This window comes from Podarcis melisellensis (assembly GCF_964234715.1).
Source record: "Podarcis melisellensis genome assembly, chromosome: 3".
Classification (NCBI taxonomy): domain Eukaryota; kingdom Metazoa; phylum Chordata; class Lepidosauria; order Squamata; family Lacertidae; genus Podarcis; species Podarcis melisellensis.
In genome coordinates, this window is record NC_138530.1 from 19,159,006 (window position 1) to 19,178,809 (window position 19,804).

The 19,804-nt window shown below is 43.0% G+C and overlaps 1 protein-coding gene across 1 annotated transcript in view; it reads left to right on the forward strand.

Annotated features, from left to right (window-relative positions):
• The first annotated feature begins 1,603 nt into the window (after window positions 1–1,603).
• LOC309365556 (cullin-9-like) overlaps window positions 1,604–19,804 on the forward strand; it is a 53,309-nt gene continuing 35,108 nt past the window's right edge. Inside the window, exons 1-4 of the mRNA XM_081903576.1 lie at window positions 1,604–1,705; window positions 7,815–8,423; window positions 14,140–14,294; window positions 14,640–15,170. Of these exons, the coding sequence (XP_081759702.1) occupies window positions 7,829–8,423; window positions 14,140–14,294; window positions 14,640–15,170 (1,281 nt within the window). The 5' untranslated portion in view covers window positions 1,604–1,705; window positions 7,815–7,828. The remainder of the gene's footprint in view (window positions 1,706–7,814; window positions 8,424–14,139; window positions 14,295–14,639; window positions 15,171–19,804) is intronic.

Consider the following 19,804-nt stretch of genomic DNA (forward strand, 5'->3'; position numbering starts at 1 on the left):
ACAATCCTTCATTCAAATTCAAAGCTATTTTTCCTTAAATTTTCTCATATTTCAAATTTAACAGCTATAATTCTGTATTTCATACCCTTTGACATTTTAACATTCCGAAATTTTACAGTTGTTCTTAAGATATATTTTAAACTTTCTCCAGTCCTCTTCCACCGTCTCTCTCCTCTGGTCACGGATTCTGCCGGTCATCTCTGCCAGTCCCATAAATTCTGTCACCTTGGTTTGCCATTCTTCCAGAGTAGGTATTTCTTGAGTCTTCCAATACTTTGCCAGTAGAATTCTTGCCGCCGTAGTTGCATACATGAAGAATGTTCTATCTTCCCTTAGTATCGTTTGGCCGACCATGCCCAAGAGAAAAGCCTCCGGTTTCTTAACAAATGTCCGCTTAAGGATTTTCTTAATTTCATTATAGATCATCTCCCAGTAGGCCTTAATCTTCGGGCAGGTCCACCAAAGGTGATAAAAAGTTCCTTCACATTCATTGCATTTCCAGCAGTTATTATTGGGCAAATGATATATCCTTGCTAGTCTGGTTGGGGTCATGTACCACCTATAGATCATTTTCATTATGTTCTCCTTTAAGGCGCTACACGCCGTGAATTTTATACCTGTGGTCCATAACCATTCCCAGTCTGCAAACATAATATCGTGACCAATATCTTGTGCCCATTTAATCATTGCTGATTTTACTGTTTCATCCTGTGTATTCCATTTCAGCAGCAAACTATACATTCTAGACAAATTCTTAGTATTGGGCTCCAATAATTCTGTTTCTAACTTCGACCTCTCCTTCTGAAATCCTACTTTCCTGTCTTGCTTAAACGTTTCATAGATCTGCTGGTAATGTAACCAGTCTCGAACTTTGGGTTTTAATTTCTCCATACTCTGTAATGCCAATTTATTTTTTAATGTATTTCTTCCCCCCCCCCCTGGTTTTTATGTATCTATTTGTGTGCTCTGTGTGGGTCCCGTTTGCTTGTCTGGTTGCAAGTCGATTTGGGCTGCCCTGCGCAAGATAAAGAGACTAAACACATTTAAATAATAATAATAGTAATAGCAATAATAATAATAATAGTTATAATAATAGTAATATAATGCACATTTGTTCAGCAGCAAGTGTCGGCGTTCTCAATGGGGCTTGTTATCCGGCAGATGCAAATGCTAGATTAAATAACTAAAGGAGTGAGAATGAGCTCAGCTGCAGGCGGGCTCGCCAGCTAAGCAGTGACGGCTCAGGTGGAATCTACACGCATATTTTAAAAGTTCTGAAAATGCTTATTATTAAAGCGTTTTTTAAAAAAACACACAGACATTGAATTTTCCATAAGGCTCGCCATCGCCACCTAGTGTCACGTTGTACATTGCACTTTAAAAAACACACACTTAGAACGCTTTTTTTGCTTGCAGCTGCCATTCACTCGGAACTCCATATAGCGACAAAACATACACAGCGGCGCGCGACTTCGCGGCGTCCGAACTGTCCCTCGCAGGGCCCCGTAGACTAGAGGAGCCGGCGGCGGCGGCGGCAGCGTTAAAGCTGAAGGGAAAGGGCTTACGCACGCGCGACTTCCGGCGCATGCGCCCTGGCGACCCGGAACTTGTGGAGCTGCTGGAGTGGCCGGGCGAGGAGGCGGCGGCGGAGGAGGAGGAGCGGCGGCGGCTGTGGCGGCGTCGCCCTCGGTGCTTGGCTGGGCAGGTAACGGGGCTCCCTGGGCGTCGGACGGGGCTCATTCCCCTCAGCAGGCCCCTTTTGGGGTGGTCTCGGCTTAGGGGCCCTCAGCGTCAGGCGAGCCGGGGCGCTTCCCCGGCACCACGTTGTGTCGCCCCGCGGCCCTTCTGGGCGGGGAGCTTCATCCCGCCGCTCCGTTTCTTTGTGCTCCTTTCTCTTTCGCTTCCGCACCGCCGCCTCCCTGGTGGGGAGGGAGCCCGGCTTGCCCAGAGGGGCTTCAGTCGAGCGACTCGTGAGGGGAACTTGCCCGCCGCTGGGGGTGTCGCGGGGATTCCTCTGAATGGAGGCGGCCGAAAGGGAGCGCGTGTCCGAAAGCTCAAGAGAGACCAGCGGCCGTGTGGATTAAACGGGCGACAAAGCCTGTACAGTGGTACCTCCGGTTACAGTCGCTTCAGGTTACAGACTCCGCTAACCCAGAAATAGTACCTCGGGTTAAGAACTTTGCTTCAGGATGAGAACAGAAATTGCGTGGCGGCAGCGGGAGGCCCCATTAGCTAAAGTGGTGCTTCAGGTTAAGAACAGTTTCAGGTTAAGAACGGACCTCCGGAACGAATTAAGTACTTAACCTGAGGTACCACTGTACTGTATATGAAAGGAGGTGGGGGGGGGGAGAGAAACAGCAGGGCGACCCTCCTCCGTCGGATGCATTGATTGAAATCGGACCGCCCCAAGTATAGGTAGGAGGGAACCGATCCCAATAACGTATTTCACACACAAACACACGCATCTGTGTCTCACGCGCCGGCTCGCGAACAGCTGCGCCAAGAAGAAATCCGAGTGCAATTAAAACGTCCCGACTTCCAGTCCGAAGGGCCTGTACGGATGGGAAATGTGGGTCGAAGAGACGTTTCAGTGAGCACATTGTACTTTTCTCACATAGAACTTGGTTCGGGGGTCCTCTCCTGAAATGAGTTTGAGGCTTCTTCCGCGCAAAAGGAGGAAAGTGCTTGACTTCTGAGAGCAAGCATTATGGCTCTTGTAGTCATTAGTAGTATTTCATGCTATCAGTGTGGACTGTGATAGGAAATGCTGAGTGGGAAACTTTAAATCAGTATTTTTACAGCAATTTACATTACTGCTTTAAAATTGCCTCGATTTAAGCTGATGCACCGGTGCTGCAACAGAATCTCTCCCAGCGCTGCACTTTATGGAGTAACAGGTTATTGTTGCATGAATTTTCATAGGCGAGAGTCTGCTTCATCAGATGTATTACTAAGAGTATATTCCTTAGATGCCAGAGAATAGGTTCTGACTCATACATCTGATGAAGTAGCACCTAGAATTCATCCCTCAGGATTCCAGTGTTAATTTGAAATACACTTGGTGCTAGACAAGCAAAATAATTTTCCATGTTCATGCTGGCTAGAACTTTCTCAAAGACTGTTACTCCAAGATTAAGTTACTCTATTTGATTAAAAGTTGATTATTAAGTAATGGTCTGAACGGAAATAAAAGCAGAGGGAAAGACTTCTTCTGTTGTAACATTTATGGGACATTGCAAATGGATGCGCAAGTCGGCAAGATACAAAGTAATGGAAAGAAGAAAATGTTGGAATAGCTTGATTATAAATCACCTGATGGGCGAGGTTATCACAGGTGCAAGGCCAAATGAGCCAGTTGCTGTGGTAATGGCTCTGAGCTGTAGCTATATCACGGTGATTAATGTATGTCAGCTAGTTTTAGTTGGCCTTAGTACAGTAAGCCCGCAACTTACACACATTTAACTTGTGCACATTTACATACTTGGCCATTAAAAAAAAAAGAAAAAGAGGGCGGAAAGGGGGTACAAAGGACTTTGGCAGCCCCACCCATCAATGAACCCAGTGTGTTTTGACTATGTGATTTTGGCTTTAGAAGCAATCCCCAGAACACGACCCCAGCGTAAGGTGTGGGCCTATTCTACTGCGGTTGAAGCCTTGGAATTAGAGCAACAGAGATGTTCTGTATCTGTATATATCTGTAGCTGAAAAACCTGCAGGCTAAAACTTCCTGTTCTGTGTATAACTTTCTCCAGTACTGTTTGCTGTGTCTGTTACTTATGCAACAGTAAAAGATTTGGCGACTTTTACTGTGAGCATGATCTAAATCCACACTTCCATTGTATATGTGTCTTATCTCAGATTCCTAACAGAACACTTCATTTTTATGGTTAGAATCATTTACAGGAGCTGGAAAATCAAGATTAAGAAAAAGATAGGTTAATCTATGGGAGGAAAAGTGTTAAATGTTATCTTGGGAAGGGTATAAAACAATTAAAAAATGTTCTACACCTCACAAGAAGGAAATATAATTTCAACCGAAATTGAAAATACATACTATCTTTTTATAATGACAAAGCCAAACGCTTCCACAAACAGTCAAATGGCAGTATTGTACTTCCCATTTAAACTATTGCCATTGGACAATAGCCAGAGTCTTGTGAACATACTTCCCCTCACCCCAATCTTCTTCAGAGGATCCTTCAGCTTTTAGGGGCAGATTTAAATGTATAAAATGACAATAATTAGAAACATTGTCAACTGTCACAGAGGTTTTCCCAAAGGTTTTGGTTAGTATTATATCTGGTTATTATGTCCTCCCTTAAACCCCTGTAAGTACATTCATATTGTTTATACATCTCTAGACTGATAAATTTCGCATTTGAATGTTTATTGTTTTCTAGCCCCTCCATGGTGAGAGACTTTGTCTTAGAGTCTGTATTGCAGAGATGTAATATTTTTTTCCTTTATCTAGTTTAAATAAAATAAGAAATAAAAAATGAAATGTAAGAAAGTCATGGTTCATTAACTCTTAGAAGCAAATATTGGGCTTTTATTCTTCTTTCCAGTTCATATTCAAAGTCAGTTTCTTTTTTTGTCATGTTATCAGTTAGTGAAGGGATATTTCAAAACATGTCACCTTAGCGCCACAGCTTCCGGTTTGTCCTTTGCATTTGAAACTGTCTAATCTTACAACCTTAGCACCAAAGTTCACATGACAGGAGGCAGGCTCATAATGCACATGTGAGTGTTTCTCATTGTGTGATGATTTGGTTGATGCAAGCGGTTTGTTGTACCTACTGGTTTCTTGAAACTGATGGGAGAAAACTAATGTTCTTGTGACACATGGCTTTAGGGAAGTTCTGCTGCTTTAAATGTGTTGATAGGCTAATTTGCAGTCCTGTGAAATTGAGGATTTAAAAAAAAAGTGTTTTGAAATGTGAGCCTTGGCAGACTTGCTTGGAAATAGAGTGTGAGCAAACAATCAGATTCAGAAGTAAAATAATTCTGTTTGGAATGAGTGCATCCGTTGCACTGCTGTCAACAAGAACACCACTAGGTCCACAAACTAGGTTTGTGTCACTTTCCAGTGATAACACAGCTAAGGATGAGCCGGGTTTCAATGCCTGCCCCTTGATGGGAGAGAGAGAGTGTAAATAATATTTTCCTGTAATTTTTGCACTGTATTTCAGGCCACTATGCAAGAAAGGAAAGGACTGTAATTCCCACAGCGTTTCCATCATAAAGGGGATAAAGTCTTGTTTATCTTGGAGAGCTGTGCTGAAGACCATTGCCAGTGAAGGGACATCTCTTGAAGGCAGGCAGAGATTGTTTTTAGTGGGGGCTGGCGCTGGTCAGTTTGAATCCCAAGGTCTCCTTTCCAAACCTGGCAAAGTCCAGCAGAGTTGCCCCACGGAGCAATGTATTCTGATCAGTTGTTTAAATTTGGCTAGAAGATGTTTGGTACAGTATTACTTTTAGTCCAGGAATAAGTTCCATGCTGGTTTCAGTAAGAGGTTGGCACTGAGTGGAACCCACTGATGACGCAGCATGGGTGGAATGCTGAGTGATGGAAGCGCAGTCTTGGAGCCAGGCTGTTCCAGATGACAAGAAGTCTGCCAAGCTTCCAGCACAGAAGTATTATTAATTGGTATTAGCTTAGCAGATGTAAGAAAATACTGGTCGGACGACGTCCGCAAGGTCATGTTAAGTGAGAGAGCGAGAGAAATACAAACACCAGAAGGAAATATGCAGTGCTTGATGGAAAGTGGAATCATTGAAGGAGGCAGGTTTGCTCTTTAGTTGTTGGATATTGGAGAATCCAGGGCTGGGGGTGCTGGTAGCAATAATGTCTAGCCCAGAATGAAAGTTGTCATTGTGCTTGGAAGACAGTTACTTTTAAACTGTGCAGCTGCTTTCTCTTTTTGTTCCTAGTTGCAGCCCTGCTGATTTCTTTTCACTGTGCAAAGTCTGTCTCTCTTCCATTGCTGTCAGCACTTGAGTATGCAGAACAGTTGACAGATTGCAAAGCATGGCTCACAAGGAGGAGAAGTTGCATGTAAGGCATGCATGACTAAGTCTCTGTTCTTACCAGTAGGAGCTAGACTGTCCGTCTCCCATCAGTGGGTAGCAGATCACAGATGACTTGAACATGCTGTAAAAAGTAATAATGCTTTTTTCTTGTCCTGCCTCTGCTAGCAATGTGGGGGTTTAGGAAGGATGAATGAAGGCGATCTATTGTCATGACTTCCCACAATGAGTTCTGGAAATTGTAGTTTGTGAGAGAACTAAGAATTCTGCTAGAAAACTCCCCCATCTTATGGTTCCGCAAGGAGAAGGAATGATTGTTTAACACTGAAGTGTAGATATGATTTTTCTCCTCCATCTAAGAGGATTAGAGAAAGGAACGCACACATTTTTTCTGACCTTTGCAAAGCTCTAGTTCTGCTCAGTTTTATTTGAACTGTGAGAAAGAAGAGACTTTGGGGGGAGAGTTGTTTGTGCTGTTCCTTTTGCTCTGCCCAACAAAAGTATAAGATGGAATTTCAGAGAGGGCTGCCTCCCATTTCTTCTGAAGAGATCGCAATGTGTGCCAACATACAGAAAGGGATCCACCTCTGAATGAAACTATAAACCAGGATTGGAAGTTTCTACTTGCTGCATGGTGGGGGTTTTGGTGAGGGAGAGCAGGGGAGGCACAAGAGTTTGGGCAAGGAGAATGAAGCTCTTCAGAAATCGGTTTTATTGTTTTATCTTTTTATAAACTGCATTGAGGTTTTCTTTAAGTCAAGCAGCATATAAATTTTAAGAAATAAAGTCTTGTGCATGATTTTATGTTGTGAACCAGCCACCCTGTGATCTTTAGGTGGGCAGCAAACAAATTTAATAAATAAATAAATAAATAGTTCACCTTGATCCTGTCAAATAAAGAACAGGGAGAACTGTTTTTCCTGGACTGGAGAGAAGATTTTCCTAGTGTGAAGATTGCTCAGATCTCCTCTTTTTAGATCTGACATCTGCTCATCTTTTGTTTCTATAAACGAGTTTCCTGGTTTTACTTTAAAAACCACAGCAACTCTCACTGAATTTTATTTGGCCCATGTTTATTAGCAAATGTGTTTTATTGTGGAGAAGGATGTTTTCTTATTAATTCTAGCAGCGGAGGCTCTTAATAAAAGAGAAGCATCTATAGTCCTTGGCTGCCTGATTCACAGCATATAGTTCCCTCCTATTAGAAGAGAACAAATCTCAAAGTGGTTTACAACACATTACAACATCCGATATGACAATCAATAATTCAAGCTTCGAGGAAAATAGTTCAGGTCCTTCTCTAAGTGACATTTTGCTTTTCCCAGTCACCAACCTAGCACCCAGAAATCTCCATGTGGTGACAATTGGACCTGCACCAGTCACAAAACACACCTGGCACCTGGCTAGTTTTGAACACTGAATGGAAACCATGTTCCCTGCCTGCATGCTTGCAATGTAATAATGCATGATACATCAGGAGTCCTTCAGGGTCATGCCAGCTTTTCAGTGAACAAGGATAGGAACCTTTGGCTTGGAGCAAAATGTGTCTAAATGTGCATTAAGTGTCACACACTTATAAGCGAGAAGTCAATGACACAGAAGTCTGTCTGGGAAATGGAGTGTATGACGGGGTCCCCACAGGAACAAGGAGTCATAGTTGATGTTATGCATTTTGCACCAGACCAACTTTTTACTTAAAACAATTTGGTGCTTCTAGTTATGGCACCATGGGGCACCTAGCCTGGATATCTCTCGGGAGCCTAACCTCTTCCCTTCGCTGTTCACAGATATATCTTCCATCATGGTGGGCGAGAGGAGAAATGGAAATCTGCTGGTGCATCTTGGGCCCAAACTGCAGGCCTATCCCGAGGAGCTAATCCGGCAGCGCCGTGGCCACGATGGCCACACCGAATACTTGATTCGCTGGAGCATCCTTAGCTTGGATGACAGCCTAGGAAACAGCGCCAATGCTGCTTCCTCCGAGAGCAAAACGGAGAATATTCTGATGTGGATGTCGGCAGAGGAGGTTTATGCCAACTGCCCCACACTGCTGGGCAAGAGGAAACCTGAGGGGCAGCGGGTAAAGGAGGAAAAAGCACCTAGCACATTCCCATCTGACGTCACTCTGGATGAGGCCTCGCTGCTTGAGATGAAGGCTGATGTCAGGAACCTGGTGCAGCGGGCTGCTCGGCAAATGGCCAGGACTACAGGCCCAGAGTCCTCCATCCTGAACACCATCCATGTGCTCAGTGCCTATGCCAGTATTGGCTCGTTGACGGGTGTCTTCAAAGAGACAGGTGCTCTGGATCTGCTGATGAAGATGCTGTGTAACGAGGAGAAGCAGATTCGCCGAAGTGCTGGAAAGATGCTGAGGGCCCTGGCTTCCCATGATGCAGGTGAGATTTCCTGGTCTGAAATCCTAGAGTGACCTCCAGGCTTAGAATTTTAGAGTTGGAAGGGACCCCAAGGGACATCTAGTCCAGCCCCCTGCGATGCAGGAATTCTCTTTTGATAGTCCCTAGAATGCTTTGAGAAACTGGAAAGTGATAATGATTCACATGGATGGAGTACCTGGTGGGATTGGGTGGCTGAATCTGCTCAAGGCTTCTGCCTGTTGCATTTGATGGTGGTATTGTTATTCAGATAAGAGGAAGCAGTCTTGCATCTGAAAATGTGGTTGTCTTGTTCATTAGGGCTGAGTAGAGTTTTGATTCCAAACACAGTCAAAGTTTGGTGAGTCTGAACCTGCTCCAGAGACACTGCAATCACTGTTCTTTTACGTAGCATTTTAAATTGCCAAAGCTTGCTGTGTTCCTCATGGTGTTAGATTGAAAGACAGATAAAGTGTGGTTTTCTAGTTGTCTTGGGAGAACCAAGATCTTAAGAACTTCTAAAGAAACTTTCATTTTAGATTTGAGGATGATTCCAGGGCTAAATGAATAATTACAGATCCCTTGGCGGAACTACGTTTAGTAAGACCTCTCAGACTTTTCTCTGTGGGTTTTAATAGGGTTATCCTGTATTTCTTGAATTTAGACAAATAGGTTTTCCCTGAGTCTTTCCTCAGAGGTATGCTGCAGCAATGTTCATCTGTCACATTCTCACACTAAGCATGGTTTATCTTTTTCCTTGGGGTTCTCTAGAGGAAAGGAAAAGGGATATAGCTTGCCTTGAGACCTTGGCTATCTTGATTTTTAATTATTTCTAGGATACTTTTAACCTTGATGTTTTAAGTATTCAGTCTGTAGTTCCCTGCTACTGTAATATTTCTTACTAGACGGGACTGTATCCATTAGCTGTTTAAATGGAGGTCCACTCACACAACAGGACTTCCCTTTCCTCTGCTCTCCCCATGCCCTCAAAATCCACATGAGGAGGGGGCATGGGGTGGGCTGCAGAGGAGAGAAGGGGAAATTCCATTGTACAGGTGGAAGTCTTAAGTGTGGAATGGCAGCTTTGGATACAGCCTTCATTGTGAGGCATGGGGATATTCCTCCTACCCATGAAGTCAAAGCATCATTTTAATGGATATTAATATTTATTTTTAATTCAGCTCATTGGACTGAAGTTTGGTCCCACTTCAGGCAAACAAAAGTTTGGTGTCTTCTTTGGGAGACAGTTCAGGTTCATGTGCAAACATTTAAAAATTCACCCTATGCAGGATTGCCCCAGCGTTTAGACCAGGAAACGCTTTCGGATGCTGGGTCTCAGCCTCAGGATGTGGGGATTATTTTATTTTATTTTTTTTAAAAAAACAACCTCATTTTCGTGGTCATTTGTCAGGGATTCATTAGCTGTGATTGCTCCATTGCAAGGGGTTGGTTACCTCCCAACTCTACAATTTTGTGATGTGGATTTTTATAGTTATGAAGTGATTAAAATCTTGATAAAGTATCCTGATCTTAATGATGGACAGTAAGCATATTATGCAGCAGGAATGAGGAATCTTTTTGCCTCCATGGGCCAGATCCACATTGGGATTGACCTTATGTGCTAAATTTAACAAGTGGATGGGCCAACCCACCTGTCAGTCTCCTGACACCACAGTGACATCAGCTGATTTGGTGCTGCCGAGCTCCATAGCTGGGACTTCAAAGCAGGTCGCAGGCAACCAAGGAGTTGGAAAATTGAAAAAACAACAACAGTAAAACTTTTTTATAGCAGCTGTATCAATGCAGCTCTCTTGTTTCAGAGGGGTTTTCAATGCAAAACCCCATCCTGGTCCAGTTTGCATTAAAACTGCTCTGAAAACAAAGACAAAAAGCTCCGTGCAAGGTGCTCTGAAGTCCTGACTTTGGGACTTCAAAGCATAGCCAAACTGAGCAACCACGCTGCATTGCGTTAAATAGTCCTGTTTGTATCAATTAACTGGAGCAATGAGACATTGAAAAACCCACTAGGACAGTAATTGAGAACAAGCACAAAATGGCAGTCTTCTCTAGAGAAGAAGAATAAATAACATTAAAATGCAGGCCTTCCTCTTGTTTCTTTGATTAACAAACCAGGTGAATGCTGTTGACTTCAGCTGGGTTTCTGAGAATGGCCATGGGCAGGTGAATAGAGAGTTAGACTTTGACCCGGGAGATTGGAGTTAAAATTCCACCTTAGCCTTGGACTTGCTGTGTGGCATTAGAAAAATAACAACTTCAGTTTTCCATCTCAGAACTATAGTTTTCCATTTGAATTCTCCTCCCCCCCAGCAAATACAGGCTGACCTCTATAAAGGTAGCAAATAATAAAAATTTGCATGGAAGCATATAAGAAGCTGTTTTATATTGAGACAGACCAGCAGACAACATTCAGTGGAGTCAACTAGCTGCTGCCTAGAGCCTCAAGCAGAGGTCTTAATGCAGTTTTGCTTCTTGAGTCATCAGAGTGTGTGCCTGGTACCTTGTGCTTGCTAATCATGTATCCTCTGCCCCATGTAAATGTTAAATAGGCATGGATTACACCAGTTTAAACTTTCTGAACACAGCAACCTGGCTCTATCTGCAATTGAGTTGGTGCTGCCACATGATGTGGCTCTATCTAGACTTGCAAAGTTTGGCTGTGATTCCCAGTGTGTTTCGGTAATTAAGTTAGAAGGGCTAGAGACAAACTTGGCAGCTTTCTTTTCAAACTTTTGCAGAGTAAGTAGTAGTGTTTCAGGATAAAGCTGACCTTGTATGTAGTAACTAAATTGGTTTTAGGGTTTTCCTGCCTCCCTTATGACACAAATTGTGATAATTATTTATTTGGAGCCTTTGTGAATGTTTCGTTTCTTTCATGCTTCTCAGGAACAGGCATTGACAATTAGTCATCTGTTTTCGGAGTTGTTCTCTTATGCTCAGTTCACATTACAAGCTTTGCCTGAATTTGCTTTTCAGCTATTTCAGAAACCTGGAGACAGTGAGTCCTACCACTCCAAATCTTAAACTTCCATTGAATATTTGTTGGCTTGAGTAATTGAGAGAGAGAGAGTAAAAGAAATTCAAAACATGCTCATTTTCCAATTCATCTTTGTGTAGTGAAAAGAAGGGAGAAACTAAATTCTGGCAGACCATTAGCAAGAATGGTTGTTTTGATTATACATCTCTGTTGTATTAGCAAGTATACTCTTTTTTAACAACAGGAAGAAATGGAGGCACAGAGAGATGACCAACTTGCCGTTAGAGAAACGAACTCAGTTCTAAAACTCTTGACACCCACTTACTACACTTCCTTTCCCTATGTACTGAGATTAAATTTGTGCTGAAAAATGTAATGTGGGGCAGTTCTTGGAAATTGTAGTTTTACTGATAGGATATCAGCTGCTTAATCTGTGATCCTTTGGTGGAAAAGACATTAGCAGTGCCCTTCATAATATTCCAGAATGCATGTTTTTCCTACACAGAGATTAATCTTGCACTTAAACTCATGATTCATTATGCCAGAATCTCACAGCTGCTTAATATAAACTTTTTAAAACACAAAGATTAGGAAGTGGACAGGGCTATTTATGGTAAGAACCTTAAACAAGAGTGGTTGAAAGAATGCTAAAGCCAATATTTCTAAATTTTATATATTAGTTGGAAAGGACTTAACACTGCCTACAAAGCTGGATGAAAACCAAATGTTACTTTACCCAGTAATAACTTACCAGGTGCCATCATGCAACCTGAATGCTCACTCCTACCACTGACTAATGCCTGCCCCTGACTGTGTAACAAAAACCCCAGAAATACAATTCCTTAAACTGCACAGGCCTTTTTGATCTTTGCTTCTGCTCCTACGTGTTCAGCTTCTCACAACCCGGCTAGATATCTAAGTACCACTCAGAGCATTTCCAGACTTCCTCTGTCTCTCCTTTTAAAATAACCTTCTGGCTTTCATCCTTGTATATGTAATGGCAAACATTTTGGAGACAGTTTTTATTCCTGCCACCACATCACACAAACTCATTCTGATAGATATGTATTGTGGTAAACCTGCCATACCAGAGAAACTGCATACTAGACAAAAACAAAACAAATAACCAAGAAATAGTGCCCATTATATTTGAGAGCAACTGAGGTCCTATAAAATGAGACATTGCATTAGATGGAGCTTATTATTCTTGTTCCTCAGACCCCCACTTTCATAACCATAAACATTTCCCCTTAATCTCTGAGGACATGCTGTCTTCAGAAACTGTGTGACTGAACTTCCTAAAATGTCCTATGCTTCTTAGTTATCATACCCTGGACTTTTGAGCTGTCACAGTTTTCACTAATTCTCAATTTTGTTAAAACAAAATTTTTTTCCCTTCCAGTTAGCACCTTAAAGACCAACTAAGTTAGTTCTTGGTATGAGCTTTCGTGTGCATGCACACTTCTTCAGATACCTGAAGAAGTGTGTATGCACACGAAAGCTCATACCAAGAACTAACTTAGTTGGTCTTCAAGGTGCTACTGGAAGGAATTTTGTTTTGTTTTGACTATGGCAGACCAACACGGCTACCTATCTGTATCTCAATTTTGTTGTCATCTCCGAAGACGAGCAAGAGCTGAATTTGTAGTGAATGTTCTGGCTTCTTGTCATATCGTTAATAAGCAAAAGTTGAGTGAGTCTAGATCAAATTGGTGGTAGTTACTTGTCACTGATGTGTAAAGGTAAATGGACCCCGACTGTTAGGTCCAGTCGCGGGAGACTCTGGGGTTGCAGGCAACTTGTGGCTCTCATCTCGCTTTACTGGCTGAGGGAGCCGGCGTACAGCTTCCAGGTCGTGTGGCCAGCATGACTAAGCCACTTCTGGCGAACCAGAGCAGCGCACGGAAACACAGTTTACCTTCCCAGGGGTAAAAGAAGGGGGGGACAGATGTTCTGGGGGGGGGGGAGAGACTTTGGCAATCCCATCCGCCATTGCACCCAATGTGTTTTGACTATACGCAATTTCGGCTTTAGGAGCTTACTGTAAAACTTCCAGCGGGAAACAGGATAATCATTTCTCTAATGTACATTCCCAAGCTCTTTTCCTTTTCTCCCTAATAATAGCCAGTGCTAACCAGAATGTATAAACCATCTTCAAATTCTGTATTCAGGTTCTGGTTAAGACTGAGAACATTAGCATTAACTTTCATTGAAGCCTATGGGATAAGGGTGGGAGGAATTAGTGTGGCTATCTGAAGTGATCAGCTGGCTCCCTCTTACTATTCCAACTTTAATTTATAGGGAAAAACTAAGTTTAGGCTCTCATGGTGATGAAAATAAAGGTTGAAGACATGAGAGTACTGTAGTGTATTTGAGAGGTTCAGTAACCAGAAGAGAGGCAGTAGTCTTAACCATGTTTTGTTTTTACATTCTGTGATTTTGAGAGGGACTGGGAATGCCAGCTGTCTTGAACTGCTGCATCTAATGGAAAAATGCTCATTCTGCTAAAGTAGAACTTCTATGCCTTGAAAAGCTTTTTCACCTACCACATTTATGCATTTGTTACCTGTGTGTGTGACTTACCTGTGGGTCAAGATACATTTCTAATGTACATCTCGGAGCTTCATTAAATGTGATAATCCAGAACAGATGTATAATGCTGGAGAAGCACCACTGTTTTGCGAAGATCTCCTCTCACTGGCAGAATATGAGGCGCAGCACTGAGTATGTCTGTTTTGGTTTCAGGAAGCCGAGCGTATGTTCTCTTGTCCCTGAGCCAGCAGGATGGCATTGAGCAGCATATGGATTTTGACAGCCGCTATACTCTCTTGGAGCTGTTTGCAGAGACGACATCTTCCGAAGAACACTGCATGTCCTTTGAAGGCATCCATCTCCCTCAGGTACCTGCTGATCTGACTGATTCTGATATGGTCAGGAAGGGTTCGCTTGTGAAGACAGATGGTTGAGAATGCAAGGATTTGAGTTCATGTCTGAGAAGCAGATGAGATAAGAGTGGCATGACCCAAAGACTGAGATCAAGGATGTTAGTTGGCTGGGATAATCCAGGGACTTGCCTAGTGTGGAGGTGGAGGGCATTGGGTTTGGAGAAAGCCAGAACTCACAGGGGCAGAAAATTAATTGGAAATGGAGATATAATACAGGATGATTTAGGGTCTAGCTCAACAGCGAGCTAGGGGAGAGCATAATTTTCTAGCTGTTGGCCTGATACATTGCATCTCTTTCAGATTCCAGGGAAGCTGCTGTTTTCTCTGGTGAAGCGCTATTTGTGCGTCACCTCCCTCATGGACAAGCTTAACAGCACCACAGAACTGGGAGGGGAACGCCAAGACTGCGCAGCCCCCAGCGCAAACTTTGGGGAAAAGAGTCGGGTGCAACGGGAGTTTGACTTCAGCATGGCCATGGCGAACCTCATTTCGGAGCTGGTGCGGGTCATGGGGTGGGACCGCAGCCAGGAAAGGGAGCTTTCCCTCAGGGAGACGCAGCCTCGAGTCGTCCGCTCCATCTTCCAGCCCAAGGGTTCCACTTGTACTGCTGTCCAGGTCCCTCTGGTCACCCCAAAGCCGTCGCCACGGAAAAAGCAAGGGCAGGGATTTTTGACTTTGTCAGATTTCTCCAACCGTAGCAGCTATGTAGAGTATGTGCAGGAGAACCTGAAGCCAGGGATGACCGTGCGCATGCTGGAAGACTACGAGGAGATCAATATCGGAGACGAGGGCGAATTTCGCCAAAGCAATAGTGGGATGCCCCCTGTACAGGTATGTGGTTTGGAGAAAGAAGGAAGGATGGAGCAGAGCAGGGGAAAGAATTGGGGGGTGGAGGATTCAGGGGTTAGAATCATAGAATCATAGAGTTGGAGGAGACCACAAGGGCCATCGAGTCCAAACCCCTGCCAAGCAGGAAACACCATCAGAGCACTCCTGACATATGGTTGTCAAGCCTCTGCTTAAAGACCTCCAAAGAAGGAGACTCCACCACACTCCTTGGCAGCAAATTCCACTGTCGAACAGCTCTTACTGTCAGGAAGTTCTTCCCAATGTTTAGGTGGAATCTTCTTTCTTGTAGTTTGGATCCATTGCTCCGTGTCCGCTTCTCTGGAGCAGCAGAAAACAACCTTTCTCCCTCCTCTATGTGACATCCTTTTATATATTTGAACATGGCTATCATATCACCCCTTAACCTCCTCTTCTCCAGGCTAAACATGCCCAGCTCCCTTAGCCGTTCCTCATAAGGCATCGTTTTCAGGGTTGTTCCTTTGGGTGGACTGGTTAAGTGGCATTTAGAACTGCTGTATCTTTCATTGGTTTAATCATGGAATTGGGGGAGATCTACTACATTAGAAGGAATATTTTTGATTTTTTTAATGTTCATTTTCTCTTCATGGTAGGATGGCTGCAGGTCAGAAACTTCAGGCCAACTGTTTTGCAGCCCCCTACCTGTGTGAAATATGCCCTTCCCATTATTAAAGTTATAATGTTGATCTGTGGGGTTTGTTGCTCTGCTTGCTATCTGCTGTTTGTTTGAATGTTTATTCTGTATCTGATTTTTGCCGGTTTGTGCAAGTCAGATTGTATTTTATTGTTTGTGTGTCTGACCAAATTACCTTTTTCATGTGCCTGGCTATCTATCTCTGAAGTTATAGTTAAATATTGTTCACATTTTCCCTGATTTCAGTAGTATAGCTTCTTATTATCCTCATTGTTTGTTCAGTCTAGCCTATGTCCTCAGATGGCCTTTAGGAATGATTTCTTGTCTGGTTAATGTATACTGGTTTAAATTCCAGCTTATGGCTGGAATACGCATAGTGTAGGGTTGAAGCCACTTACCCTGCAAGACTGAAATACTAAATCATATTCATGAAGCCAGTTTCAGGATGCTTCATCCTCTTGGATTTAAACATCTGAGCTTCAGGGGGTTGGATCATAATTTCAGAAACTAGTATGAGTAGCACTGGGGATTTTTCCAGCCCTGAGACCACTTTAAAAGAAAGAGAGAGAAGGGGAGAGAGAGAGAGAGAGAAGAAAAGCTTAGGCTAGGTAAAGGGTTATGTATTACATACTTAAGAGCCTTAGTAACCATGAAATCACCTGAAGATATCTGAATATCATCTACTTTACACTTAATTAGTGAGGGTGCATGAAATTCCTAGCATTGACCACAGGAATAAACAATTATAAATCTTCCAAAGTTGGGTACAAATGGCTGCAAGGGGAGTAGTATAAGAAACTGTTGTTCAGTCTGATATCCAGTGAATTAAATGTACCCATTAGCTGTCTTAACTTTTCAAAAGTTTTATTATTAAAGGAGTTAAAATGTAGCAAGTGATGAATAGATGGAGAGAGATTTATTCTGTAACTGCCTTCTAGAAATTGAAAATATGTTTACATTATAGGGATATGATGGAGGTAAGCTGGAGTACGGAGCCAAGGAAATAATTCTTTCAGTAGCAGTTTGCTTTGCAACGTGAACTTTGCCAAGGCCAGAAAATAATGATGTTGCAGTAATATTGGATAGTTTGAACAAGTATTCATTAAAGAGTTCATGCACAGACACAAAAATTGTAGATATTGCCTCAGTGTTGAGTATCCAGAGGGAGAATGAGAGCTGAAATTACACCCTCCACTCTTAAGATCATCTAGAGTAGTGGGAAAGATTTAGAACTGAGTTTTGCTCATGTTGAGGATGTTTCCCCTATAAGGCAGCATTTCTCAACCTGGTGCCCTCCAAGAATGCCATTTAGAGATTCTCATCTGTAGAGAGTGCCAGTGAACTGCAGTGGAAAGAAACTTGAACTTCAGAGGAACTTTCAACACAGTTCTGAATTTTTCCTAAAAATCCTATGTATGTTTGTCTCTTCTTCCTCCTCCTCCTCCTCCTCCTCCTCCTCTTCTTCTTCTTCTTCTCATTTATTTATTACCACTATTCACCCTAAGGCCACAGCATTAAAACACAACAATAAAAATAGTTCAAAGCAATTTATATTGATGAAGGTAAAGGACCCCTACAGTTAAGTCCAGTCATGGACAACTCTAGGGTTGTGGCGCTCATCTCACTTTACTGACTGAGGGAGCCGACATTTGTCCGCAGAAAGTTTTTCTGGGACATGTGGCTAGCATGACTAAGCCGCTTCTGGCGAAACCAGAGCAGCGCACAGAAACTGCATTTACCTTCTTGCCAGATTTATCTACTTGCACTTTGAGGTGCTTTCAAACTGCTAGGTTGGCAGGAGCAGGGACCGAGCAACGGGAGCTCACCCTGTTGCGGGGATTCGAACCACCGACCTTCTGATCGGCAAGTCCTAGGCTCTGTGGTTTAGACCACAGCGCCACCTGCGTCCCTCATGAAGATAAGGTGGGCCCTAAAAATATATACCTTAAGTGTCAAAAGCCATGGCAAAGAGGTACATCACCAGCATCTTCCAGAAGCTGTATAATGTAGGTGGAGAGGGTGTCCCACAGCTTAGGGGGCACCCAAGAGGCTCTGTAAGGAACGAGACAGTGCTGCTGATATTTGAGGCCTGAATCTACTATATATGGCAGATTCAGGCCTCAGATATCTGCAACACTGCCTCTAACACTGGAACAATGCCGATACCTCTTGCACAGTTGTTTTGATGGTGACTGGAATAAAAATTATAGAGCTGTTTGCTTGTATAATAGTCTACATTTAGGTATAACCAAGGATACTCTGTCCTTCACCCAAACACTGGATACTTTCTGATTTTGAAGTTTCGTGTTATTTTATTAGATAATACACCCACACACCAGCCGCATCCAGGCTGATGTGAAATCTGAAATGTTGCTGATATATTCATAAGAATTGAGACCCCAAGATTAAGAATCTCATGCTCTACCAACTGAGCTAAAGGTGTTTCTGACTGGATGCATGTGCATTATAGGGAAAAGGAGGTTGGGGAGTAGAAGGGGTGTTGGCCAGGGAATTCCATGTACAGAATACTGTATGTGGGCAGCAAGGATACAGCAGAGGACTGAATTGTCCACATGGTGTTCCTTCAGTTATGTTGCTCATTATTTTGCTACAGAAGCAAGATGATACATTTCGTATTAACTCAACATGTCTGGTGAGAAAGTTTGCCAGATGATATGCAAAACAAGCCACCGCTTTTAGCAGAAGCTCATGGGCTAAGCATCTAGGCAATTTAGGCTGTAGCAGCTGAAAGGCCTGGTATTTGTGAGATGCTAAGGTCACAGCTTGAATGAAGAAGGAGTTGGCTGTAGCTGGCAGTTGCCCACGACTTTTGGATCTAAGGCAAGCTTGTTGAGCTTTGGTCTTCAGCTCGTCCATCTCTTCTACTGATCTTAATCACTATACTGTGCTTGGTGCTTCAAAGACTTTTTCCTTCATCTGTTTGTATCTTCAGTCCAGTTGTGATAGTTGTCTCCTCTCCTCCCCAATATATTTCTGCAGTATTATTCTGCAAATAATTCTTCAAGGGGTAGCTCCCCTCTTTATGTTTGAGTCACTTCTTCTCCCCATCCTCTCTTTCCTGGACTTTAATGTGCAAGGAGGGTGTCGGGAGAGGGAGTTGGTATTAGTTTTGAACCATGTACCTCAAGCACAAGGTTAAGGAGCCTGCTCTTGAGTCTCCCTTTCAGCCTCCATGCCCTCAATGCACACTTTCTGGAGGTGTCTGTGGGAAATAGAATGCTGGACTTGATGGGCCTTTGGTCTGCCTTGCAGATTCTGTTAAGCTTAGCTCCACTACAGTGGTACCTTAGGTTACATACGCTTCAGGTTACAGACTCTGCTAACCCATAAATATTGCCGCAGGTTAAGAACTTTGCTTCAGGATGAGAACAGAAATCGTGCTCCGGTGGCACGGCAGCAGCAGGAGGCCCCATTAGTTAAAGTGGTGCTTCAGGTTAAGAACAGTTTCAGGTTAAGAACGGACCTCCGGAACAAATTAAGTACTTAACCTGAGGTACCACTGTACTAGGTTTTTTGCAGGACTAGGGGGAAGCAACCCTCACTCCTGCCCTAGTTAAACAGACAAGAGCTTAATTAAATAAGGAAGGCGTTCTACCACCTAAACAATGAAATTCTTGGAACATTTGACTGCAGAGAATTGTCTGGCCAGTTGACAATATTTGACCAGCCAGTTAACTGGTGTGCCAGCCCTAGAACGGTATTAAATTAATTCTGCCAAATGAAATTATATACGATGCAAAAAAAGGGCCACAACTTGATCCCTATAACATGATCAAGGATTGTGTTGATCATTGACATTACTACGAAATACGATACAATACGATATCTTTATTGTCATTGTCCCATGCAGGACAATGAAATTGAAAAACTACATAAAACTACTACAAAACTACATAAAACATTCAAAAACCCCTAACAACAACAACAACAACAACAACAACAA